The following is a 26032-nucleotide window of genomic DNA, read 5'->3' as shown; positions in this document are numbered from 1 at the left end:
GTGAACTTCCCCCGAAAAGACTTCTGCCTCACACCATTTCCACTAACCCTACAGGTTTCAGAAAGACGCCAGCACATGCGCGGTACAAGGCCCGCTGGCCCCGCCCAGCGCGCCCGCCACGCCCCCAAGCTGCGGCGGGAGCGCGGCGTGGGCGTGGCTTCTGCGAACCCGCCTCGAGGTCGGGGCACGCCTGGCGGCGTGACCCGGAAGCGGTTTGCCTAGTCTCCCGGCGGGCGGGCTCTCTTTTCCGGTTGGCGTGCTTTGAGAGTGGCACGTCGGCGATCCCCGGGCCTTCGCCATGAGCGTCCCGGCCTTCATCGACATCAGTGAGGAGGACCAGGTGCGCTCGCGGGGCGGGGGCCGGCGGGCGACTTCCCGGCCGGCGTCGGGCCCCGCCGAGCGCCCGGCTGGACGGCCTGGCCCTGGGCCGGGCGGTGCTGTCCGCCGGAGCAGGGCTCGGCAGTGCTCCTGAGCAAGGGAGGGGAGGGAGCCGGGCGGTAAAGATGGGGCTGGGGTGCCGGAGGCAGAGGGGCTCGGGTGTTGGGGTTTGCTGTGTGATGTGCACAGCTGGTGTTGACAGCCTCCCCTCCTCCACGAGAGCTTTAGTGGACGGGAATTAAACTCGGTGTGAGATGCTGTTCCTTAATTTTGTGTAACCGGAAATTAGGAAGCACCAAGTTGACCATTTTTTTTATCTGACACTCCTATACTGTGGTTGAACGTGCATTTTACAAACAATTGGCCAATAAGTCCTGAGAAAAAGTTTTTATAGATAAATATTTCTTTGCGGGTGGAGGAAGGCCTTGCCTTTGATCCTGTTTCGAAGCTTTCCTTTTTTAAAAGTTCTGTCGCTGTTCTTGTAACACATCAGTTTCTCACCAGCCATACCTTTTAGGAAAATACCTGGTTCCTTCTGGAGTTTGACTTTAGTTCAGATGTTCAAGTTGAAAATAGTTCTTTTCTCCTCATTTGCCTGCCTTTGCTCGTGCTGCGGCCACAACCAGAACTGCTCAGTATTTCTTGGAAAGTTTGCTTTCTGTCTACAGCCCAGAAAGTGAGCATAAAAGGGCTTCATTTTTATTTGAATTACATCTTTTCTTCGGGAAGCATGCATTCCCGTGTTGGCTCTTTCTTGTTTGTTAAAGTTACTTTATTTGACAAGTGTAGAGGGAGACGGATGCTACACCCCATCTCCAAACGTTTACCCCTAAGGCTGGGCTAGGTCAGACAGGAGCCCGGAGCCCTGCTGGGGTTCCCTGGCTGACAGGAGCATCCCGGCTGGAAGCCAGATGGGAAGTGGAGTCGCACGTGGGTGTCGGGGTTCTATCTGGCCATCTAACCCTGTTTGTCTCTGAGAGTGGTGACATCGTTTTGAATCTTGTTCGTACTGGCAACTCTTAGATGAAGAGGTGGGCCTATTACAGCTGTAGTTTTCATGTTCTTGCCATGAAGCTGCTAAATGTAGGTCTAAAAATCTTGGTCCCCCAGGACTTTTGATGTGTCTGGGAAACATGGTGTGTGGGCATTTACTGCTGGTGTCCTTGCATCTCCTTTTGGGTTCTTCCTTTTATCTCTTAAACCACCTGCATTCATGTTTGGCTGGTGTGAGTTCCAAGCTCTGTAAGGCAGCGGCTGTTAGAGCTGTGTAGGTACCAGGTGAGCAGTGTCCAGATGGCCTTACGTGGTACAGGGACTGTCTTCAGTGTGCGCAAGGGTGCTTTCTAGCTAAGGCTACATTTTGTATCTGTTTCATGGATTGAATTTGATGCAAATGTTTTACTCAAAGCAACATTCAAGCATTATCTTTCTGTACCCAAAACACTCGTTTTGACGAGGTTCTCAATATTCAATACATCATTACTCCCCGCTGGGAAAACGTCTAACTTTAGTGGCTGTGTGCTCATTGCCAGAAAAGAGGACTTTCATATTCATATGGATTACACTTCTGTGTAGTCCTCCTCCACTCTCCTGGAAAAACTCTTTGGATGGGCTTTTAGACTATACTGAAAGTCCAGGCAAGTGACAGAAACTGGGAAGATGGTCCATGCTGGCCATAGCATGTGTGGCGCCCTGGACCTTGTGGAGGAGTGCCTGGGACTCCTGTGCGATGGTGGGAATGGATGACGTGCATGGAGGAGCCTTTACTGTAAGCTGAGGTGTGGTGGCGGTTAAAAATTGAATGTGCTTTTTTTTTTTTTTTTCAGAAATAGAATAGACTTGCTTAGTTTTAAATTTTGCATTGTCACTCATAATTACAAGTTTTAAAGATTTTTATTATTTGAAAGGTAGGGAGGATTTTCTGTTTCTGTCCTGGCTCTAAGTCTAAATGGCTGTATAACCAGGGTTTTGCTAGACTAAGCCAGGAGCCTCTTCCATGTCCCTCCCATTGGCCCAGGGCTCAAGTACTTGCTCCATCTTTTACTGGTTTCCCAGGCACATTAGCAGGGAGCTAATGGAGCAGAAGTGGAACAGCTGGAACTCTAATCGTAGCCAGTATGGGATGCTGTTTTTGCAGGTGACAGCTTTATCCTCTGTGCCACAACATGAGCTCCCATAATCAGTTTTATAGATACGTATACTATTAGTATATACACAGGTGTCACATTGTTCTTGTGTTCACCAGGCTGCAGAGCTCCGTGCTTATCTGAAATCTAAAGGAGCTGAGATCTCAGAGGAGAATTCAGAAGGTGGCCTTCATGTGGATTTAGCTCAGATTATTGAAGCCTGTGATGTGTGCCTGAAGGAAGATGATAAAGGTTTGTTTCTCACTTCTTAGTGTTTCTTACTAATCCTAAAAACGCCTACTTTTCAAATTTTCCTACCAGCTTGTGTATTGTGTTTCAGATCTGTTTTTCAAGCCTGTTTTGAGAAAACCTCTTAACAGATGGCTTGTTATTATACACATTAAATATTGGCAGTTTGTGTGAGCTCAGTTTGTCCTGTTGGGAGGTTTAGATCAGTATCAAATGGTTTGGATCAAATATCAAACAATCTAAAAGCCATTTAATTATTAGATTGATTCCATATTTAGTGAAATAAAATGAAGATATTTTGAATATTCTAAATCCTGGAATCTGTAGGTAAGCTGTAGAGGGTGAAATTGGTATATAGAGTAATGTCTGTAGTACTTGAATATAGGAGTGCCCAGAGAGTTGACAGCGTTTATATCTAAATAATTTCATATATGCAGTAGAGAATTCCTCAGTGAGGCAGCTCCCTAGCCTGAAAGCTCACCAAATGACTGAGTACAGCGTCAATGGAAGTAGGTATATTCACACATGTAATCAGTCCTGTGTTCTTGTTGGAAACCACAGCCTAGACAGTAATGTTCTTTTTAATGCAGAGAAGGCTTCCCCTACCTTGTATGATAGCATTAGTTTAATTTGAATTCATGTATTACTGTATTTTTGCTGTTTTTGCATTAAAGGAAAAGTGTTGTATAGAACTGTCTTGAAGTAGTCACGTTATATCTTTTTAGAATGTCTTATGTTTAATGATTCTCCTTGAATTAAAACACTGGAAATACGTTTTTAATTATATACATTAAATATTGTAGCATCATTGCTGATTGTGTTATCAATACTTGGATAGATGTTGAAAGTGTGATGAACAGCGTTGTGTCCCTCCTCTTGATCTTGGAACCAGACAAGCAGGAAGCTTTGATTGAAAGCCTTTGTGAGAAGCTGGTCAAATTTCGGGAAGGTGAACGCCCATCTCTGAGACTGCAATTGTAAGTTGAGAGCTAAAAGTAGGGTGCAGTATCTTCATGGCATTGCCTTTTGATGATTGGAGGCAGGAGTGCTGGGACTTGACTTTAGTTTTTGCTCTTACTAGCTATGATCTTGGGCAAGTCTCAGCCTTTCCAGGCCCAAGTCCCTTCTTCGTGATGTGGGGTTACCAGTAAGTAGCACCTAACTCGAGTTTGTTGTGGGACACTGTGGATGTTGATCTCGGTGGTTTATGGTTTGTTTATTAGGCTGAGCAACCTTTTCCACGGAATGGATAAGAACACTCCTGTAAGGTACACGGTGTATTGCAGCCTTATCAAAGTGGCAGCATCTTGTGGGGCCATCCAGTACATTCCAACTGAGCTGGATCAAGTGAGTTACCGTGTAGAATACTTGTTCTACTGCAAGAAACAGTCTTATGGCTAAAATAAGTAGCAAATGTGTATTTTAGCTGTATGAAGTTGTGAATGCATTCGTCTGTGTTACTGATTGTTCTCCTTTTGTCTGTCTCTTTGCAGGTTAGAAAATGGATTTCTGATTGGAATCTCACCACTGAGAAAAAACACACAATGTTAAGATTACTTTATGAGGCACTTGTGGATTGTAAGAAAAGGTATTCAGAAGTAAGGGACTTAAAACCTCACAGTCAGAATTGGTTTTTAAAGACAAATAGGGCCAGTAATTTTGCTCTAATTTGTTCTCCACACGGTTGCTATAAATCTGCTTCTGTAAAATTCACCAGTTGATAGCTGAAAAGATTAGTTTGTCCTATTTTTAAACATTTTAAAAATCAGATTTTGCTTTTGCTTTACAAATAGCACAGTTCTTAATCCCAGAACTGTATATGGCATTCATGGTTCTTTGATGTCTTAGTACAGGGTGGCGCGCTGTCTTCTGCTTAAGGTAGGGGTGGCATCAGTCACGGGTTACCACAGTGAGTCTTATATCAGCAGAGCCCAAGATGAAGCCACAGTAGACTGGACAGTGTGAGTGCCTTTGTCTTACAGGGTCTCTATGGCTCCAAATCACCCAGCTAAGTTTATGCAGCAAAGAATGATACTCTGGTTTAGGATGTCTGTTAAATGATAGGTTTGGTATAGTTTATGGAGTTAATACTGTTCTTGTTTATTGAAAGAAAATGCTAGCTTTCTTGTATAGCTCTTCGTTTCTCTTTATTATGTATGTATGTATTATGTATGGTTAACTACTTTGAGAAAAAGGAATCCATTTTCAGTTTAGTTGTTTTGGACAAAATAAACTAGACTTTTTAGGATCAGCAAGGGTTTTTTTTTTGTTTGTTTGTTTTTAAGATTTGAAGTGCAGAGCAGCAGCAGATAGCTGCTGGTTCATTCCCCAAGTGCCTGTTACAGTCAAGTCTTGGCCAGGCTGAAGCCAGCAACCCAAATACCTGGACCACCTCCTGCTGCTTTCCTGGCACATTAGCAGGAAGCTGGCAGTGCAGCAGTGAGAACTCAGGGTGTGGGACCCCATGTGGCCTCTTCACTTAGTGCAGCACAGCACCAGGGCCCCTGCATTTCTTTTGTTAGATGAAATGTTGTACGTCCTTCGTGGACTACTAGAGTACAATGGACAATGTTTATCTTTCTGTTGGGGTATTTTATTATTAAAAAGTTAAGCAGAAGTTCTTGCCTTTTAACCTATTTCATTCTAAAGTAGTGGATGCTGTGTGGTACATGCTGGCGTGACCTATACAACAGCATTCTTGCCAGCTTCAGTAAAGTGAGTAAGTGTTTAATGAACAGGAGGACACAAAAAGTATAGCAGAAGGAATCCAGATTTTAATCCAGACTTTTAAATATGCATGCTGTAGAGTCTGCTAAAATTCATACCTTGACTTTTCCAATTTATGGCCCACAGTAATTACTTAACATATCTTTACCTCAGTTTCCAGCTTGTATGTGGAAACAGCAGTACTTAACTTCAGGGTTGTTAAAAGTTCTAAATGAGACATAAGCAATATAATGTACATATATTACAGTAGTTCCCTCATAACTATAGGAAACATTCGAGCAGCTCCACTGAATACCTGAAACTTGATAATGCTGCATCCTAAACAAAGGCACTTCAGAGTGTGGCATAGTGTGAGTGTGGGAGCCAGGCGTTTTCCCCCGGCAGTGGCTCACCTTTCAGACTCCTGCAATTGGAGGGTGCGCTTCTAGTCGTTTCCTGTTACTATACACCCTGGAAAGCGGTAGATCATTTCCTAAGTATTTGGCCCTCTGATAACCATGTGGGAGACCGGGATTGGGTTCCAGGCTCCTGAGTTTTTCTAGCCCAAGCCTAGCTATTGCAGGTATCTGGGGCATGAGTAATGGATGAATGACTGCTGTGTGTTTCTAGCTTTCAAATAAGACACAGTAAAAATAAATACTGCTTAAAGTGTGATTTCATTTTGTTCCAAAAATATTCTGAAATCTATGCGTGATTTTTTTCAGAATATCCATTTTTCATGTATTAACAAGATAAAAATTCTGTTGTTTCAGTTATTTCTTGGTGCCCTTGTATAGGCTTTTTTGTATACATACACACCTATAGTAAAGTTCATTTATAACTTGAGGTTAGGTTTTTTGTTTGTTTTTTAAAAAGATCGAACAACCTACTATAACAAGAATCAAGCAAGTGCTCTTGGGACCTGTAAGTCACAGCTCATTGTGGTTCTTCCCTGATGCTTACTCTGCCCAGGAACTTTTTCTCCCCTGTACATTTGCAGTGTATTACTGTTATGTATGGGAATTTTTAGGATGTGTGATTTGGGGGGAAGGCTGAAGGCCACATGCATTTTGGGTGGGCACGTTCTTTGCATCCCTGCTCTCTCACCTGTTAAAATGCCGGCAGGGCTAGCCAGTCAGGCCAGGTCAGCAGTTGGTCTCCACTGCTGTCAGGTGCCATGGAGGCGGGCAGGGAGCAGTGCTGTCAGGTGACCTCAGGCTCATTCCTTTAAGTGCCATCTACATGTTCATGGTTTTCAATTTCTTTTTAAAACTTACTCATTTGAAAGAAGTGGTAAGAGTGGGAGAAAGAGCCTCTTCTGGGTCTCCCACTGGGTGCAAGGACCGAGCCCTTGGGCCCTTCTTTGCTGCTTTCCCAGGCCATTAGCAGGAAGCTGGATCAGAAAACTGGAGCAGCTAGAACTCAAAGTAGCACCCGTGTGGGAGCCCAGCACCATAGGTGGAGGCTTAATGTATTGCAGCATGGTGCTAGCCCTGATTTTTTTTTAGGATTTTATTATTTTCATTGGAAAGTCAGATATACTGAGAGGAGGAGAGGCAGAGAGAAGATCTTCTGTCCAATGATTCACTCCCCAAGCGGCCACAGTAGCCAGAGCTGCGCGATCCAAAGCCAGGAGCCTCTTTAGGGTCTCGCATGCTGGTGCAGGGTCCCCAGGGTTTGAGCCATCCTTGACAGTTTTCCCAGGCCACAAGCAGGGAGCTGATGGGAAGTGGGCTGCCGGGATTAGAACCAGTACCCAGATGGGATCCCTGTGAGTGCAAGGTGTGAGAACTTTAGCCAACTGACTACCACGCCAGGCTTTAAATTTTTTAAGACAAATTCTTGAAAGATACAGGGGGTTTCACTCGTGGTTCTGGCTCTAGCTTCCTTCTATTGCTCTTCCTGAGAGGTAGCAGGTGTTATCTGGGTTCCTGTCACTCATGTGGGAGGCCTAGATTGAGTTCCTAGCTCCTGGTTTTGACCTGGGCTTGCTCTCTCTCTTGCAGAATGTGAGGAGTGAACAGGTAAGTGAGGGAGATCAGTCTGTCTGATTGCAGTAAATACTTTTTGAATAAGAAAATAAGTTGTTTGAAGTTGAAATTTTTTTCTTCAGAACTATGCATACAGAGTCTTCAACAGGTTCATGAAGGGACAAGCATTTGGTTTAGCCATGAAGACAGCAGTTAGAGTAGCTTCATGCTGCCTGGGAGACCTGGGTTCCAGTGCTGGCTGCTGGTCTCGGGTTCTGCTCGCAGACACTGGGAGGTGACAGTGATAGACTCTAGTTCATGATCCGTGACTTTGGCCCTCCGCGGCCCAGGCTGCTGTGGGTATTTGGGAAGTGATCCCTTTATACAAATGTGGTGAAAAGTGACAGCAACTTGAGTTTGATCATAAGACAATATACTCTTTCACAAAGACATTCAGATTAAATATTTAACTGCTTTGCCGGGATGAGTATAGGAGCCCGGGCCCGTGAGACGCCTGCCTTGCAGGCAAAGGATTAGCTAGGTATGCCACTGCATCAGCCCCTATTTTTCTAATCTTCTACAGCACCCTCTACCTTTATAAAGCAGTTAACACATTCTTTAAAAAGTGAGGTTCTGGCCAGTGAATATGAGGAGCTTCTCTGTCAAGCACTCCAACCCCAAGGAAACACTTAGCATGTAATGGAAAGTGAATGAGGGAATGCTGCCCAAGGCAGGAAGCAAAGTACTCTGTTGATTCAGACTTTTATTAGATTGTATTCTGCAGCATACATCGATGTGTGTTTGCTTCTTTTAAAGCAGCGGCAATATCGAGACTTAAAGAGTTAGGTGAGTCCTTTGTCAGAACTGTGTACTTGAAGTGAGTCATTTTATCTAGTGCTAGCAAATTAAAGATTTCCTTGGTTGATTCAGTGCAGTAGAGTGAAGTATGCTGTGGATACTAAAACCACACCCATGTTTGCAGTGTACAGCAGAGCGTTACTGAGTCAAACAATCCTTCCTTAGGTTTTCCTTTTGTTTTTATAGTTAAGATCATGGCTGCTACATATTTCCTATAATTGTGCATTTATTAAATTTTTGTTTTCAGAGTTTTACAATTACAGCTTTAAAAAGTTTTTAAGATAGTTTACTTCCTATTGATTTTAGTTGGGTTGAATTCAAATATGGGAAAGTATTTTTAGACAGATTTCTTAGAAAAACTTGCTCATAAATGTTGAACTCAGCAGTTTAAAAGGAATACTAAAGTATTAAGGGGAATATATTCTAAAAGGCTTAAATTATTTTACCCTTTCTCAACTACAGTGAAAAATTGATCATTAACAAATTTTAAGGATAGCTTAATCAAAGATTTTCTTGAAGTTTTGCTTTTCCATTTTTTTAATTTGTTTTTTACTGTTCATTCACTGCGTTGAGACATATCATCCCGGTGCATTGTGGGACACACAGGGCTTGAGTTCTCACGCAGGGCCTTGGTGCATGGTCTTCCCTCGGCCTGCAGAGAACCCCCACCTCCCACTTCCAGTTCCTCTCATGACCAGGAAAACAGCGTGCAGGGTGGGATAGATTGTCTCAGCTTCCATGCTTTCTCTTCAGATTTCCCTGCTCACTGTTGTTCTGTGCTCATTTCACCATTCATTTCCTTCACAGCATTTATTCATTTGTTCTATTTTCCTAGCTGTCTCCTTTCAGGGAAGTTATTTCTTGCTATAACCTATACTGTTAGCATAGTACCTAACACTTAGTAAGCAGTGTTAAATGAATGAGTGACATTTCTAAAGCAGAATCTCTTTTCAGCGATGCTGCTTCCAAAGTCATGGTGGAATTACTTGGAAGTTACACAGAGGACAATGCTTCCCAGGCTCGAGTGGATGCCCACAGGTAACACTGCTCTAAGGAACAGATGAGCTCAGAATGTGGTCAGTTATGTTACAGTGTGTGCTCTGGTGCTATAGGTGTTCACGTCCAGTTCAATTTAAGACATTGGAAAGAATGTCCATAGATGGCAATGAGAAACCATCTTGGGGTATATTGGGTTACAGTTGTTATGGGTATGGTAGTCCAAACCCAGGAAGTACAACTCACTAGGTAGGCCAGGATTAAGGTATATAGATGGGGAAAAGTTGGTGGCTTGCTAAAAAATTAGATCAGTTCTTAAGACTGTAGGATTTAAGATGCTTTGTTCCAACTAAGGAAGGTTAGAATGGAATTATGAAACTTTTTGTAGTTGCTCCCTTAAATGAACATATGTGATAGGAATTACAGAATGGGTAGTAGTGGTGGTAAAGGTGTTTGCTATTGAGCTCAGCCTGCCTGCATTCAGACTTAACACACTCCACCCTTTAATCAGCACTTGGTAAATAGGCAGTTTTTCCTTTTGAGCATGTTTATCGTTGGTAAATGTTCATAGAAATTCTCTAAATTGTATTCATTAATAAAGTATAGTGCATGTAAATATGTTAGTGTTGGCATATAGTGAGATGCTGCGGTTTGCTATGGGATTACCTTCTGCTTTCTCTCCAGCTGTGTTGTGTGAAAGTATCCCGTTTTGTACCTGCTAGATTCACTGTTACCAGCTGGTTTTAATCCCATCTTGTGGCTTTCTATATGCTGTTTACCTTAGAAACCAGATATTTTACTGAATTCATTATGTTTTTCCAGTATGTCAGCTCAAAGTATTTCAAGTATATCTTGAGTTGTTTTCTTAATGTTTCCTGATTCAGGTGTATTGTACGTGCATTGAAAGATCCAAACGCATTTCTTTTTGACCATCTTCTTACTTTAAAACCAGTCAAGTTTTTGGAAGGCGAGCTTATTCATGATGTAAGTAGTTTAACTTTTCGTTTGGCAGATGTTTTTTTCTAAATCTTACTGAAATGGTACTGTGCATGAACAAACATGACGATTGGATCTGGAAAGTCTGAAGCTAATTATTACTGCAACAGGAACAGACTATTTAGGACCAGCTTTTCTCTAACCACTGGACATAGTTCTGTTCTTCCTTTTCACTCATCTCCTTATTTGCCTGGCCATTATGAAATTAGATGATACACAGATTTCATCATTCAGTGTTTTTTGCCCAAATTAGGAAGATGAACCTGAGGTGCAGGCATTTAGTGACACTCGGGACGCCCACATCCCATGTATAGATTGGTCCCTGTTCCCTACTCCTGTGCACCTGGGAGCAGCAGGTCGTGGCTGAAGAGCTGGGCTGCTCCTACTTATGGCAGAAACTCAGGTGGAGTTCCTGGCTCTGGCCTGAACCAAACTTGCACTGTTAGGGACATTTGGGGATGAACCAGCAGATTTTTTTTAAGGTTTATTTATTTTTTATTGGAAAGACAGATACACAGAGAGGAAGATCTTCCATCTGCTTAAGTGGCTGCAACAGCTGAATCTGAGCCAATCCAGAGCCAGGAGCCAGGAGCCTCCCCTGAGTCTCCCTCTGAGTGCAGAGATCTTTTTGTGACTCTTTAATATGAAAATTTTTAGAGGTGCATATGAACACACTTTCCAAGTGAAAGTCTAAGTTATCTTCCATTTGAACTATACCATTTTCAATTTGGATAATTTAGAGCCCACTATATTACTGATTTCATAATTTTTGACATTTCATCATATACTTATTTTTTATTATTTTTTTTTTCATATACTTATTTTAAAAGTGAGAGAGAGAGCTTCCATCTGCTGGTTCTCTCTCCAGATGGTTGCAACGGCCAGAGCTGAGCCAGTCAGGAGCCAGGAGCCAGGAACCTGCTCCAGGTCTCCCATGCAGGTGCAGGGTCCCAAGGCCTTCGGCCATCTTCTAATTGTTTTCTCAGGCCACAAACAGGGAAGTGGAGCGGCCGGGACACAACTGGTACCCATATGGGATCCCAGGTGTGCAAGGCAAGGACTTTGGCCACTAGGCCATCATGCTGGGTCCACCCCTACTGATTTTAAAGTGAGTCATGTGAAATCAGATGGTTTGAGTAGCAGTTTGATGAAACACTGATATTTCTGTCTTGAAAGAAATGTTTTATTTAGTACCTTAATGATTATAAATATTTTAAATATTTTGTAAGATATTGACAGCTTTTTTTTTGGTCTTATCTATATAGCTCTTGACCATTTTTGTGAGTGCTAAATTGGCATCGTATGTCAAGTTCTACCAGAATAATAAAGATTTCATTGATTCACTTGGTAAGTTTGGGGTTTATTCTTTGAGAGCTAGAAAGAAGGAATCATGCTATTCTAGAACCAGGTCTGAACTGTGAAACCCAATAAAATGAATATGACTTTTATTATTTAGTTCTTATTCCTTAGATACTTATTTTTACAGCTACCACAAAGTTTTTCTTTTCTGACAGTATACTTTATGACCTGAGGACTCTTCCCCTTCCCACATTTAACAGTTAATACAATATACAGACACAGTTTTGCTAATTGGGATCTGAGAGAATTTGAAATAGAAATGGAGTACTTTTAACAGTACTGGAAATTTTGTTAATCATATTTTAAAGAAGGTAACATGAGTTCTGTCTGAATCAGTTCAGTGTTTGCCAAATTAAATAGAAGTTCTGGTTGTACAAATCCTACAAAGGTTTAGTGTTTTAATTTCCTTCTGGATCCTGTTTTTAACATACTAAAATTACAAAAAGAAAACTTATAAAGTCTGCAGTTTAACATTTTTAATACTGTAAGATATTGCTAGTTTTTTCAAAGTAAGTCCAACAGTGAAGCTAAAGTACTGTTTTTCTGCTAAGCAACAATCATTGTGTAGTAGGGCTGTCAGTCTTCCTGATTGGGATGTAGTTGAGTCTAACTATTTTGGGTATACGCAATCCTTAATTCGGCAGTCATTAATTCTTGTCATGTGTAAATTTTGTGCAGTAAATCGGGGAAGACGGAAGAATTCTGCACAAGGCATTTGAAATGCACAGAGATAAAGCTGATGCAGTTGTGTGTGTAGAATACTTTGCCAACTAGACCCAGAAAGCCACACTCTGTCCCAGTTAATTTGCTTTGTGGCATGAAGCTGTGTGATGGAATGTTAATGTCAGCAACCTCTTTATTTACGCACCAAGGAAAAAGGAGTTGTAATTAACACTTTGACACTCCCCCATTGATGTGTAATTGACTGTTTCAAAGGAGCACTGGTTCATAAGCTATTGCATGCATTAAAATTGCGTTTCCTATATTGCAGCATTTTAAGACGGGTCAGTGACAATGCAGAAATTGCTCAATGATGCACATTTTTTTATTACTGCATTAAGGTTTTGACATATTAGTAATGAATAAATGTTTCCATAAAATTGGATTTTTTATAACTTTGAAATTGAAATACGACACGGAGCCCTGTGACTTGAGGAAACAAAGTGCTGCTGCTCTCAGACCTCTCACTCCACTATGTTCATCGTGTGACTTGCCGACCAAGAGTAAAGGCTTAAAACCCTTTCAAATGGCTTAGAAACAAGTTTCCACATGTAAAATAGATCATGATTTTATGTAGTTCATTGTGAAAATGATCTTTATTCCTCTGAAAGATTTTTCACTTATATAAGTTGAAAGCAAGAAGCACTAAAATGGATTGAATTTCAAGTGTATTGTAAATCATGTCTTGGAAATTTTAGGAGTTCCCATTTTGTCATATTCAAAGAGCCATAGAGAGAGGGGTCTTCAAAGTTTGTGGGAATGCACATTGCGAAAAATGTATGAATTTTAAATACACACCAAATTAATTCTTTATCAACTTTTTAAAGTACGTTCACATGTCTATAAAACTGAAATTTGACAGAATTTTGAAAATGTTAGTACTTGAACTCTTGACAGGAAAAATTCTTAACATTGCAGTACTGACAAGAAAAAAATTACATTCCTTAATTTTTGTTTTGAGCATCTGTACAAATAATCTTGTATTAGAAAATTGTTTATGTAAGAGGCTTCTGGGAGGAAGTGTTGGTTTTGGGTTTATTAGACATGTATTGCAGCTCAGGTTATAAATGTGCATATGCCACAGGTGGTGTCAGTTTATGAAAAAAATTTTTATTAACACAACTCAGGCCAACAGTAGCATTATCTGGTGTTAACCGAATTGCCCTAACATGTCCACATGTAATCTGGTGTTATTCAGTTGCTACCTTCTTGCTTCAGAAAGTTAATCAGCATATAATTTGCATTTGTTAATTAGGGTTAATGTGCACTAATTGATTTTTGATGCTTGTAGGCTTCCATTAAACCAGTTAACAATACTTACTTGTGCACCTCATTCATTTGAGTTATGATGATCATGTTTTTGTTGAGTCTGTGCCAAATAGGAAGCCTGCATTATAATTAAAGCTAATTAACATGATCATGCATTATATTAACAACTTCCTTAATCTTTCTCTAATATGTGAATGTTATAAATTTCCCATCATAATATGGATTGCTTAGGGAGATACAACTTTTTAGCAGTACAGCTCAGGCTCTGACTTTCTATAAGGCACATCATTGATCATTGCTGAGTTTCACGTAACTTGAAACTTCAAGAAGAGGAACATGAACATTCTAAACTCTTGATCATAACAGATTTACATTTCTGCTTCTACTCAGGGTCATGTCATCCAGGTATTTATGATTTGTAAATTTTTTGTAAGCCATTTATTTTGTAAATGAACCTATCTTCTTAGGACTAGCACCACCACTCTAAGTCATTGATGTAATCTCTTTTTTGTTTCAAGTAAAAGTCTCTAGAACTAGGTAATTGGTTGTTTCCTTCTAGCCATAATTTGTGATCTAAATTACTGTAACAGTATGCTTGATTCCAGATTCTAATGTAGAATTGGAGTTACATGTATGGTTTTCTACTTTTGCTTTATAAAGAACAAACATTGTTAATGGTCCTCTATCGATTGCTGAGTGTGTCAGCCTGTAAATGTTGATTGGTAAACACACTTGGACAGTCTAAGTCTGCTATGAGAAATGGAAAATTTTTATGAAAGCATCTCAGAACTTAACATTCACTAGTGACAGAGGTGCACAGCCAGGTGGATTGGTGAGCAATCCTGCGTTAAGTCAGCAGCTCTGAGTAATTCACCTAACTGTGAACTTGGTACTTTTAAAAATTTGGGGGACTAAAAATACAATTTTTTTACATTTAGCTAATTCTATGACCCATTAGTGGCACTACAGTATTTTTGGGGGGGTTGTATTTTATTACAGTATTTTTTAAATTCTAGAAAAACATTTTAAGTAATGTGTAACTTGGGGTCAGATTATGGTCTGCAAATACAAACAGTTCTGTGTTAGTGTTCAGTGATTACTACAGTTGTCGCTTTGTGGGTGTTTAATTACAAGATGTTCATCAGGCATCACTGTTTTGTTACTCAGGTCTTTTACATGAACAGAATATGGCAAAAATGAGACTACTTACTTTTATGGGAATGGCAGTGGAAAATAAAGAAATTTCTTTTGATACAATGCAGCAAGAACTTCAGATTGGAGCCGATGATGTTGAAGCATTTGTTATTGATGGTAAGGCAATTAGAACACTTTCATTTCTAGAATTCCTCTTCTATTAAATATTCTTTGAGAGGCAGACCCATCAAGCTCCTGCTCGTCTTCCCGTACGCTGCCACCAGCTGGTACTGTGCCAGAACTCTGAGCAGGGAGCTCAGTTCAGATTTCTCCACGTGGGTGACAGGATCCAACTACTTGCCGTCATTTGCTGCCTGTCCAGGTTTGCATTAACAGGAAACTGGAGTTGGGTGCTAGGAGTAGATTTCAACAGGGCACTCCTGGGTGTGTTGACCACAAACCACCTTCCCTCAAACATAATTGTTTTTTTAATATTGGAACTGGTTCTTATTTAAATTTCTTTTGTAGCAAATGTATAATGGCAGATTTGTATTATTGGTGGAATGGAAAATGAGTGGAAATGTACATTACTGTGTAGTTTTTGGTGACTTCTGTTCCCTGAGATTGTGCCATAGCGATGAAGAGCATAGATTTTGGTGGCTGACTGGAATATAGTGCATTTGTGATTGTGATGGTTAAGTGAGTGAGTGGAGGCAGAGCGAGCACAGTGTCAGTCAGTAAATGATCCGCTAATGCTAACCATCAGGAATTTATGATTAGGTTAAAACCAGGTCCCTTTTGGCCAACAATAACACTATAAAGTGATTTTAACCATTAATCTTTTATTTTTGTAAAATTTCTCAGTTTGAAAAAGGGATTGTACAGTTAAGTTCATTAGGAAGAAATCAGATACCTTAGTAATCTTAACAGTCCTAAAGAAGTAGTGAACTATTGGGGCATTACTTTTTTCTTCCCGTATGTGTTTATTAGGAAGAATACCTAGAATCCTAATAAAAACTGTATATTCAATATATATTGGTCCAGCAGCATAGGATAAATCCGTGACTGTTTATACAGTGTGACTTTGTTGATTAGATTCAGACAGCCAGTTTGCAAAATATTGTTAGAAATAGTTTTATAAGGTCACTTGGCCATACCTTAGCTGTTTTGTTTGAAAATTCTTCACATGTAAAATTTATTTTTTCCAGCGGTAAGAACAAAAATGGTCTATTGCAAAATTGACCAGACGCAGAGAAAAGTAGTTGTCAGGTAAGCATGTAATACTTCTGGCATTTTGTAAAGCACTGGAGTTTGTTCAGATTGTTTCACTTAAATGTTTAGAGAACTATGGTAGTGTTATCAGTTGACTGTAGTTAAACAGTCACTATTTATCATAATTTTATTAAACTTCAGACTGAATGTGATTAGCTTATTTAATGAAAGAGTCTTATTTTCCAGCACATTTCATTTAATGGCTGAGCACTGGCTAGAATACTAATCACTTTGGTGCCTGCCTTACATAGTAGTTCAGGAGTAGAAGAAATCTTTTTTGTATATATCTAATTTTCCTTTTAGCTAAATTCCAATGTGTAATGCTGTGAAAGCATATCAGATGATACAGGCTGACTAACACTTTGTTTCTGATCTCTCAATTTGCAGTCATAGCACACATCGGACATTTGGAAAACAGCAGTGGCAGCAACTATACGATACGCTTAATGCCTGGAAACAAAACTTGAACAAAGTGAAAAACAGTCTTTTGAGTCTTTCTGATACCTGAATTTTTCCCCGCATGTAATTTTGTTCTTTTGCAGGAGAAAAACCTAAGCATAGTAAAATATTATAAATGAAAATTTGGAACTAGTCTGGCATTTATTATCTCAAATAAAACTCCAAAGGATGAAAAATAGTACATGGCAAGGCATCACTGTTTGTCTTAAATAATGGATACCTAACACACACTGAGAAAAGGGAGACAAAGTTTAGTTAATTGCCAGGAATGATGAACCCTAAGCTCTGCAGCTTTAGGCGCGCTCTCTTTGGACACACTTACAGAGCAGATATGTAACGCCATCACATCAGGAAACAGCTGCAGCAGTGAACTGGAAGGCTTTAGCTATCTTAATAACAGCTCCATCAGTATCTGTTACATCATTTTGCCATTGAAAACCATCAGCCTTATTTCATTTAGTTGGTTGTATTTTCTATCATCTCTGCTGCTTTCCTTTTTTTAGTCTGACTGTCACTTTCAAAACGTAGGAACTTTTCAATTTCATTTACTTGATGTGTTACCAGACTCTGCCACTTATCTTCAGCAGAAGCAGCGAAGTTGAGGGTATCTTTACTCTTGGTTGCCTGAAAAGGGTCTGGTAGCAGAGTTGAACTCAGAGGCTTTGTGTTCACCTAGGAAAGATCAAGGTTTCTTTAGCAATTGAAATTGTAACAAAATCCTTACTTCACAGAACATCTTGTTAATCCTCTGCAGTCTTGGACACGTGAGAAGGCTGCAGCTGCCTCACTAGCTGTGCCACCAGGACACTGTGTAGTATGACTTTGTAGCCTTAGGTCGTAGCTCTTCAAAATGTAATATATGCCAGGGATACCATAAATGTTTTTTAGAAGGTCTTGAACTTGCATTTTAAAAATATTTAAAACAATACAGATAAAATTGTTTTGTCTTCTTGACCCATGTACATCTGTGTTTTGTATCTGCTATCAGAGCTAGGGGAAAATTAAAATTTCTAACAAAAGTAAACTGTAAAAACTGCCTTTTACTTCACATTTCCGCTCTAACTTAAGAGCACCATTGTTGCAGAAACAGGAAAGAGCAGTGAGGTATTTGGAAGTTGGCAGGTTTCCAGGATACTGCTTTGGGTCGGTCCTACTTAGAATGCTATGTTTTGAAAAGAGTGACATTTTCATTTTAAGATAACAAGATACTGGAAATACAGAAGAGTGTAAAGAAAATAAAAATTATTAGTAATACAACACCCAAGGAGAATATCAATATTTTGAAGTTACTTGCTCCTACCTTTTTGTATTTTTAGCCTATTTGACCATTTTAAAGAAATTTGTCTTTTCCTCTGATCCCACTTCCTACGTCATTGAAATTTTCATAAACAATTGTCAGTAGCTTACAAACAACTCCCTTAAGGATGTATGTGAATAATTCCTATTGAATGTTTCTTTTCACTGAATCACTATTAAAAAGAAAACTGGATTCATGAAGAAAAGTCCTGATGGTCTACAGATAGATTCCCATTTAAAATCTTCCTTTCCATGGATCTTGCCTTAAAATAACAATGGTGGTGTTTCTTGTAAGGGAAATAACGTGGACATAAGCCTGTGGAACAGGATAAGAACTACATTTACATCACCAAGACTGCAACCACAAACATTTTTTAATGAGCCCTCCAGTCCCTTCCTGGTATATACCTCTTAAGATCTGGGCCTAGTTTATTGGTTTACACACACTGTTGGAAGCATTTTCAGCATTGTTCTTAGAAGCCAGAGAGTAGCTCCATCATAACTTAGTATTTTGACAACTCAGACTCTAAGTAAATGATCACAAGTTCTGTAAATATCATTTGTTCATAAATTTTTGTGAGGATCTTTGAAGACTGCTCCCCATAGAATTTTTTCCAATTTGGTACAAGTTTCTGAACATTAATTAATTTACACTTGAAGATTGATTTTTATTGGAAAGGCAGGAAGGTCAGATTTTAGAGAGATTTTCCATGTGCTGGTCCACGCTACAAATGGCCATAACAGCCGGAGCTGAGCCAGCCAGGAGCTGCCTCCAAGTTTCCCACTAAGTGTGGGGGTCTCAAGGCCTTGGGCCATCCTGTATCTGCCTTCCCAGGCTACAAGCAGGAAGCTGGATAAGGAAGTAGAGCAGCTGAGACGGGAACTGGCACCCGTATGGGATCATGGTGCTTACAAGGTGAGGATTTAGCCATTGTTCTAGGTTTAATGACTTTTTTTCCCCAGATTTATTTTTACTTGAAGGCAGATTTACAGAGAATGAGCCAGTGAGAAAGATCTTCCATCTGCTGGTTCACTCCCCAATGGCTGCAACTGTTGGAGCTGAGCCATTCCAGAGCCAGGAGCCAGGAGCTTCAGCAACCACTTGCAGTGCACAAAACATCTTTGTCTCTCTGTAAATCTGACTTTCCAATAGAAACAATCTTTTTAAAATGAGATTAAGTGTTGATAATTTACGTTGTTTTCTGAGGATTCTTCTGGCTTTTCAAATTCTAGTCAGCCACCAGTTCCCCCAGTCCTTCCTCTAGTCTAGGAGTCATGATCATCCTTGTATGATTGCCTATGATTTTTTCAAAAGTGACAGTGGAGACTAGCCAAGTCACTCAACTTTTGGGGTTTTCCCATCTCCTGTTTAGCTCCCAAATACTTTCAGAGTAAAAGACGATTACATGAAAATGCACACACATATGCATCCATCATACATCATTTAGCTCAAGAAGTAATAGGAGATTCCAACTGCAGTCATGCAGTACACCAAGCTAAGGAGAAAGGTCCAGTATAAGCCTCAGGCACTAATTTTTAGGTGATATAAGCATCTGATTTCATAGTTTTTGCTTTGCCATCAAAATGCTTGGTGCACTTGGCATCTAGTACAAATTAGCAATTTCCTCATCCTTTTTGGACACCATTTGCATACATCTGCCTTAGTTTCCCCTTAGCTGGGAGTAGCACTGACTGCAGACAAGATAACAATATAGATTAGTTCAGTTTGCACTTAAACCTTGTCCTAGTCAACTTCAAGGTTTTTGCAACTTATTTGCAAGTTTGCCATAGCCAGCTGGCCATACATATTTGCTCTTTCACTTCCAATCTCTTTAAATTTCTCTACTTTGTCTTTACACTTAACTCAGGTCTTTTTGGCCTAAAATTTCCTCTAGCTTGGTGTCAGTTTCTCTCAGCCTCGCCCATGGTGTGGAAGGTAAGCAGTGTGCTTACTATGGCCACCTCCCATGTTCACTCCTGGATACAGTCAGCGCTGTACCAGGTTACCAACCTGACTCCTCCCAGAATAAGACCAAAAAGCACCTGGTTTGTTCAAGTTGCTGAGAATTAGTGCCCACCCTGAGTTTAATAACATTGCCACTGCCTAACAATTACCTTGTTGTAAGTTTTCAAAAAATTCATTTATACTAAGTTTTGGCAAACTTCTGAAGAGACGGAAAGTAAAACTTATCAGGTGGTAGATCTATCATTTCCACTACCAAAGCAGCCGTAACAATATGTGAACGAAAGGATGTTGCTTTGCTCATAAAATTTTACTTAGAGCTCTACTTTAGAATTTCTCTCACACATTATGATAGCTGGTAATTAAGCTGTAGCTTAAAAATGTTCACTAAGTACAGCACAGTGCTAGGCATAGGTAATGAACACTTAGGAAATGTGCTTTTTAAAAAATGTTGATCCAGTAAACAGCTTGTGTGAGTCATTTTGAGAAGACATATTCTATTTGCATTAACATAACTTTTGACTAAGGATCAAGATGTGGTCTAAGTCCACTGCGGACTGTGTCTCAATGACCTTGGAAAATAGTTGCACATGTACATCACTGCTGAAAAATTATCTGACTTATAAGATTTGCAAAGGCTTCTGTGAAAAAAATTCTATAAATGTAAATTCTTAAGAATACTAACTGCAGGAAGGACACTAGGAATTAGATACAAAGTACTTCTGTATCAATTATAAAGATAGGTGTTTGAGGGAGGAATTGTCCATTATGCTGTTAAACATGTAAGACTTAAAAGTGTAAGCATTCAACCTAACTAAAAATGGCTGTCTAGCTTTGGTGCTCTCAAACTTCCTTTTTGCTTTGATCCTGTGACTTACCCAGTGGTCAAGGTCAGATCTTAGTTTTCCAATGCCAAATGTACTGCTCTTTAGTCACTATGTTTTCAAGATACACATTTGTGTATACCAAGTTGAAACTATACTGCTACTCTTAGAAGTGAAGAGTGTAGATTTTTGTTTCAATTTGCTGGAAGGGAGAGGTGCTATTAGAGGTTTCCCTAATTTAAAAATTAAAAAATGTGATGAATAAAGCTGTTACTTGTTATGGATGTGCAGTATAATTTTAATTTTGGGGAGCTCTAAAATTTGAAACAACACAATGTCAGTAGTTGTTACAAGTATTCTTTTTATATCTTTTTAGGCAACCTTTAGCAATTGCAATGTTTTGGTACAATCATCTGCAGACTCTGAATTTTTTTTTTTGCTACATTTTGCATACTCAGATGTACAAGTAATTAGCCAAAGTACCTGTCTGCTGTAGTTGCTAATTACACTCCTCAAAGTTGTGCTAGCTATTTATTATGTATCATACTTACATCATTTTGTAGGTATTTGATCCTTTCACACCACTGTACTCTAACGGAAATGAAACATTTCTTTTTATTTCAGTTCCCAAAAATCATTAAAAGCATCATTAAAAATTGCGCTTATCTAAGCAGCAGCTTTGTTAACTTAGGAAAAGCTTAAATGTTCAAATGCCATTATTTCTATATTATGTGAGTACAAAATAGAAGTATACAACATGATGTCTCACACTCTCCTTCCCAAACAGGCTGGATTATATCTATATGATTTATACACTGTGACTTTTTCCTGCTGTTTTCTATCAACCTTAATTGTGAAAAATGGTGCCACATTGCCCTCCTGATATTATTTTGGAGATCAGTTAGGTCTTAAAGCATCCAGATGCGTACAGTTCTACACATATCTGTAGAATTAACTCACGAAGGTCTGCTCGGCAATATTTTTAATTGACTTACATGTTCTGTGGGAAAAGAGGAATCATAAAAAGTCTCTGCAGTTGCATTCCTCTCCTCACTGGGCCCTCCCCTGGGATCTGCTTGGATACTCCAGTTATTCAAAGTGTCTGCCACTCTGTTCTTCCTGGGAGGATCTGACAAAAAGGAAACGGCAACAATTGAATTGTATGCCCTACGTACTCACTGTAGTAACTGAATTTGTTTCTGTCCGATCATATGCTTTTGTATTTAAGAAGCACAATTCCCATTTTGAGTATTTATAAGTTCTTGGACTTGGCTGTTAATATCAGGCCTTTTATTTAGGAAAAACAAAATTCTGTTACTCTGCTTTCTAAAACTCATCAATTACTGCAATTTCAAATTAAGAGAAGCAAATTAAGTATCTTAGGAAACAAATCATCTAAAATGTTATCCTTATCTCCCTGGTTACTGCATTGTCCACACTTATTTCATAAAATGAACATTTTACCAATTCAGACTAATGGGCAAAGGCTGCAACAACTAAACCAGATTCACCAGCTGTATTTGAAGAAACTGACCACAGGAATGGGGCTAACAAAGGGCTCACTGGGCTTTAATAAATAGATAAAAAGGATTTACAGAACATGTCAACTGTAAAGCTTAAAAGGTACAGTATGAGCACTTCACAAGTTGAGTTTCTGTAAAATGTTAGACATCTTCCCCTTAAATGGCTTACTTACATTAGTGAAATTTACTTTTAAAGGGCTTTAAAAAAATGGTAAACAGACCAGCTCCTGAAACTGTATCTGATGAGCTAAAAATTAATAGAATCTAAAATAATATATTTTGCTTAAAAATTGTACCTTGGGAGGTGAGGGCATACAATATTTCACTATTTTCTGTTTTTCCCTAAATTGCTGCTGGTAAACAAATTTGTTTTTAATTCTCAAATACTTTAAGCTTCAAAAATGTCCTTTTTGAAAGGGCATTTTAAAATCTGAGGACCACACAAACCTTTTCTCTGTACTTTTTTTTTTTTTTTTTTAGATTTACACGATCTCTTTATTTTTTTTTTAATTATTTTGCATATGTGACAGTTTCATAGGCTCTGGGATTCCCCCCCACCCCTCCCCATGCCCCTAAATGTGTATTTTTAAACACTAGTTGTAAAGGCTATGCGCCTCAATGCATGTCACCGCTCTGACACCCATCACTGAGAAGTCATAGGTATTTCACTGACTTTCTTTTTGCTGCTTGTAAGTTTTAAAGCAAAATTTCTACATTGTTTCACTCATGTGACAGTTTTTAAAACAGACCCTCTATTCTGTAAGATATTTAACATTTCAATGTATTAACAGAGGTGCATGATAACTAAGGGTCTCGGAGATATCCAAGGTGACAATGTGCAACACAAGACATGGTTGTAACAAATGAAGAATGAGCTAGATTTGTGCTAAATGTAGGGACAACTAAAATAGAAACATTAGGGGGAAGGGTGAAAAAATGACAGGAAGAAAGTGACAACACAGGACAGAGATTCTGAGAAGGTTGTGGGAGATGCTGAGTAGAAGCACACTGGCAGAAACCGTCAACTACTTTACTTACTTGTCCTAAAAATGAAAGATCAGACCAAGCAGTTGCTTCTTAGCTAAAATTCATGACCCAGAACTATTGTTTTTGCTAGCGATAACATTTCCAAAATGTAATTATACACATTATTTTGCCCAAGATTTAAGTAAAAAAATAAATCCACTTTATTCACTCATACTTCACTAGGTGGGACACAAAGATTAGTTACTCCTCACTGGGGTATTGAGGATTTCTCTGCACACCCCTCCTAAAAATTTTCTGTACCTAAACTGTTGACACACGTCTTGTTAAGAGTTATAAGCCAGTTCAGACCACCCAAAAAACAACCAGGTTCAGCAAAATCATGCTTCAACACTATAAACTGCTAAATGCTAAAATGAAAATAGACACGAGACAGCTGAACAGTAATCTATAGCCATTTTAAGGTCTATAGAACCTGGTAGTATATAAACCAAAATTGAAATGTGTATGAAGAAGCCACAGGATGTGGTTAAGAACTTGCGTTTTGCTTTTAACATATTGGTTAATCAATACCATGTCAATTAATACCATAATGTTGTAAATTGTTGCTGATGTTATGTTGGGGCTTTTAATTGATTGGGATGATACTCTGCCGGCTCTACCTTCAGACCAGAGATGGTCTCTCCAAGAAACCATTGAACTTACCAGGACAATAAGATGCTGGACTTTATGCTTGGTAAATACCTCCAATGAAAAAATCTCAACTGAATTTGAACTGTGGTAATGCAACAAGGTGGAGAAATCCACCACGGGGGGAGGGTTTGGGAAGGGCTAGGGGGAATCCCAGTGCCTATAACACTGTGTCACATAATGCAATGTAATTAATAAAATAAAGGAAATTAAGAACAAAACAAAAAAATCCACTTTCTACAGTTATGTATAAACACATATACTACTTTACATTTGGGCAAAAGACCATTAGTATAATAAACATTTTCATTTTGAATACAATCTGGAGACTTTTTAAAAAAATCAACAGTTTTTAAGAACTAAAATCCTCTGTTATCTTACCTGATTCTAGATCCTTTTGGCTATCATGCACACCAACATTTTTATGAAGAGTCCCTGACAGGATGTTTTTGCATGCTGATGCGCCTGTTGGTCTCTCCTTCAGTAAAAAGGGAACGCAAGCAGTTGACGTACTCCCTGTTTGACTTTCAATTTGATTTACATTTGACCAAGGACTGGGATCTAAAAAATTCAGGTATACTATAGTTTTCTCGGGTTTTTTATCTGAAGTTGAAAGATCAAAGGCTGACCTTCCACTTCCGTTTACTAAATCTCCCGCAGGCTTTATGTGAAATGAATGTGATTCTTCCAGCTGTCCTTCACTGTGTATTTTCCCTGATATGACGTCATTTAAGGGCTCTGTATTCTCTGTGTTACTTAACAATAAATGCTGCCTTTCGTTAACATTTACAAAAAGGAGGTCAGCCTTTGGGGTTTCAGTTAGCTGATTCACTTCAATCTGATTTTCTTTATTCAAAAGCTGTGTTTCCACAGTTTTCACGCCTTTGGTTTGTGAAGTCAGACTGTTGTCACTCTCCACTGGTGGATCAGAAATGGTCAGACTACTGCTTTCTAGATATTTCAAACAATTCTGAAATTGATTAGTTTTTGTATCATTCAGATTTTTCCATACAGTTATTTCCTCAGGGCTTGTGTCTGGTTTAACACACACAGGCATAATCTGAATATTTTTGTCTGAGTTCTGAAGAGGTACTTTTAAATCACCCAGGAAAGCAGCTGATGAAATGGGGTGACTGATTACTGTATCACAGGGAACGGACAGTCCAGGGTTTTCTGAGATATCATTACAGACTTGCTGTTTAAAAGGCAATACGCCGCACTCACTGTTTTCACTTAACAGTTGTGCTTGCTTTCCTTTCTGTTGTTCATGTTCTGACATAACATTACTTGAATCCTGTAAATCATATTTTTGACACTGAACAGAATTCTCTTTTGCATCTAGAGATGAATCCAAATCCGCTTTGGTCTGGCCACTATCGGTAATGTCATTGTTTGCAGCATTTTCTTGAGTTCCCAGGAGCAATTTCAACTGTTGTTTCGATGGTTCACTTTCAGAAACATCTTTACCATGACTTACATTGTGAGACATTTCATTTAAAATACCGCTGAATAATGCTCGGCCTTTTTCAACTTCCACATGTATATTTGCATGGGAAAAATCAGTTATTTCTGGGTGTTTCTTTGTTTCTACTGCTGTATCTACCACCAAAAAAGGATTATTTGATGATTTATCTTCTGTACAAACATTGTCTTTTTTCAAGCACATCTTGTCTTTTCCTTCTGTAGCAACTGACTTTGTTAAGTCAGTAACATTCAAGGTTTGTTCTTGAATAATTATTTCTTTATCTACACAGAGAGTGTTGCCTAGCAAGGTTTCACTTGGAGTTTCATCCTGAGATACCACAGTATCAATTTCCTTTAGCTTTTTTTCGAAAAGTTGTAAATCTGTCATGTTGGGAACACAATGAAGTTTTATTACACTCTAAAACTTGTTTTTAGAAAACATATTTGTATTACCCATTTTTATAAAAACATTTAGCCTTACATATTTTGTTGGATAGTTATAAATTATAGGAGCATAACAACATAAATTTTTACCTAAATATTGAGTTATTTTTATCAGTATAGGCATATATCCAGGTGCTAAATGTTTGGCTCTACCTGTATGATTTTTTATTTCATAACAGCAAAAGTATTTTTAGCTTAAAAGCTTGTAAGTTGAGATACTGCAAAACATTTTAATTTTTCTAATGTTACATTAATTCCATAACAACACACTGTTGATAAAACTTAGCTTCTGTTATCAGGTTACACTCTAATTCATATTACTACTCAGTCCAGCAATGTTCTGCAAATGCCA

At 39.0% G+C, this 26032-nt stretch overlaps 2 protein-coding genes across 3 annotated transcripts in view; one reads left to right on the top strand and one right to left on the bottom strand.

The window, feature by feature from the left end:
• The first annotated feature begins 191 nt into the window (after nucleotides 1-191).
• Nucleotides 192-16614, top strand: EIF3M (eukaryotic translation initiation factor 3 subunit M). Its single transcript, XM_004585424.3, has 11 exons — nucleotides 192-340; nucleotides 2624-2756; nucleotides 3592-3730; nucleotides 3977-4100; nucleotides 4247-4341; nucleotides 9242-9325; nucleotides 10168-10267; nucleotides 11545-11626; nucleotides 14795-14938; nucleotides 15970-16030; nucleotides 16421-16614. The coding sequence occupies exons 1-11, from the start codon at nucleotides 299-301 to the stop codon at nucleotides 16539-16541; spliced, it is 1125 nt and encodes a 374-aa protein (XP_004585481.1). The 5' UTR covers nucleotides 192-298; the 3' UTR covers nucleotides 16542-16614.
• A 225-nt stretch (nucleotides 16615-16839) lies between these two features.
• CCDC73 (coiled-coil domain containing 73) overlaps nucleotides 16840-26032 on the bottom strand; it is a 155704-nt gene continuing 146511 nt past the window's right edge. For both annotated transcript variants that reach the window (XM_058663213.1, XM_058663212.1), the window contains exons 16-18: nucleotides 24154-25617; nucleotides 21571-21704; nucleotides 16840-17164 (exon numbers count right to left, since the gene is read on the bottom strand). In XM_058663213.1, the coding sequence (XP_058519196.1) occupies nucleotides 16949-17164; nucleotides 21571-21704; nucleotides 24154-25617 (1814 nt within the window). In that variant the 3' untranslated portion in view covers nucleotides 16840-16948. The remainder of the gene's footprint in view (nucleotides 17165-21570; nucleotides 21705-24153; nucleotides 25618-26032) is intronic.

Source organism: Ochotona princeps, chromosome 4 (genome assembly GCF_030435755.1).
Source record: "Ochotona princeps isolate mOchPri1 chromosome 4, mOchPri1.hap1, whole genome shotgun sequence".
In the NCBI taxonomy this organism is placed as follows: Eukaryota; Metazoa; Chordata; class Mammalia; order Lagomorpha; family Ochotonidae; genus Ochotona; species Ochotona princeps.
This window is presented reverse-complemented; position numbering and strand designations above follow the sequence as displayed.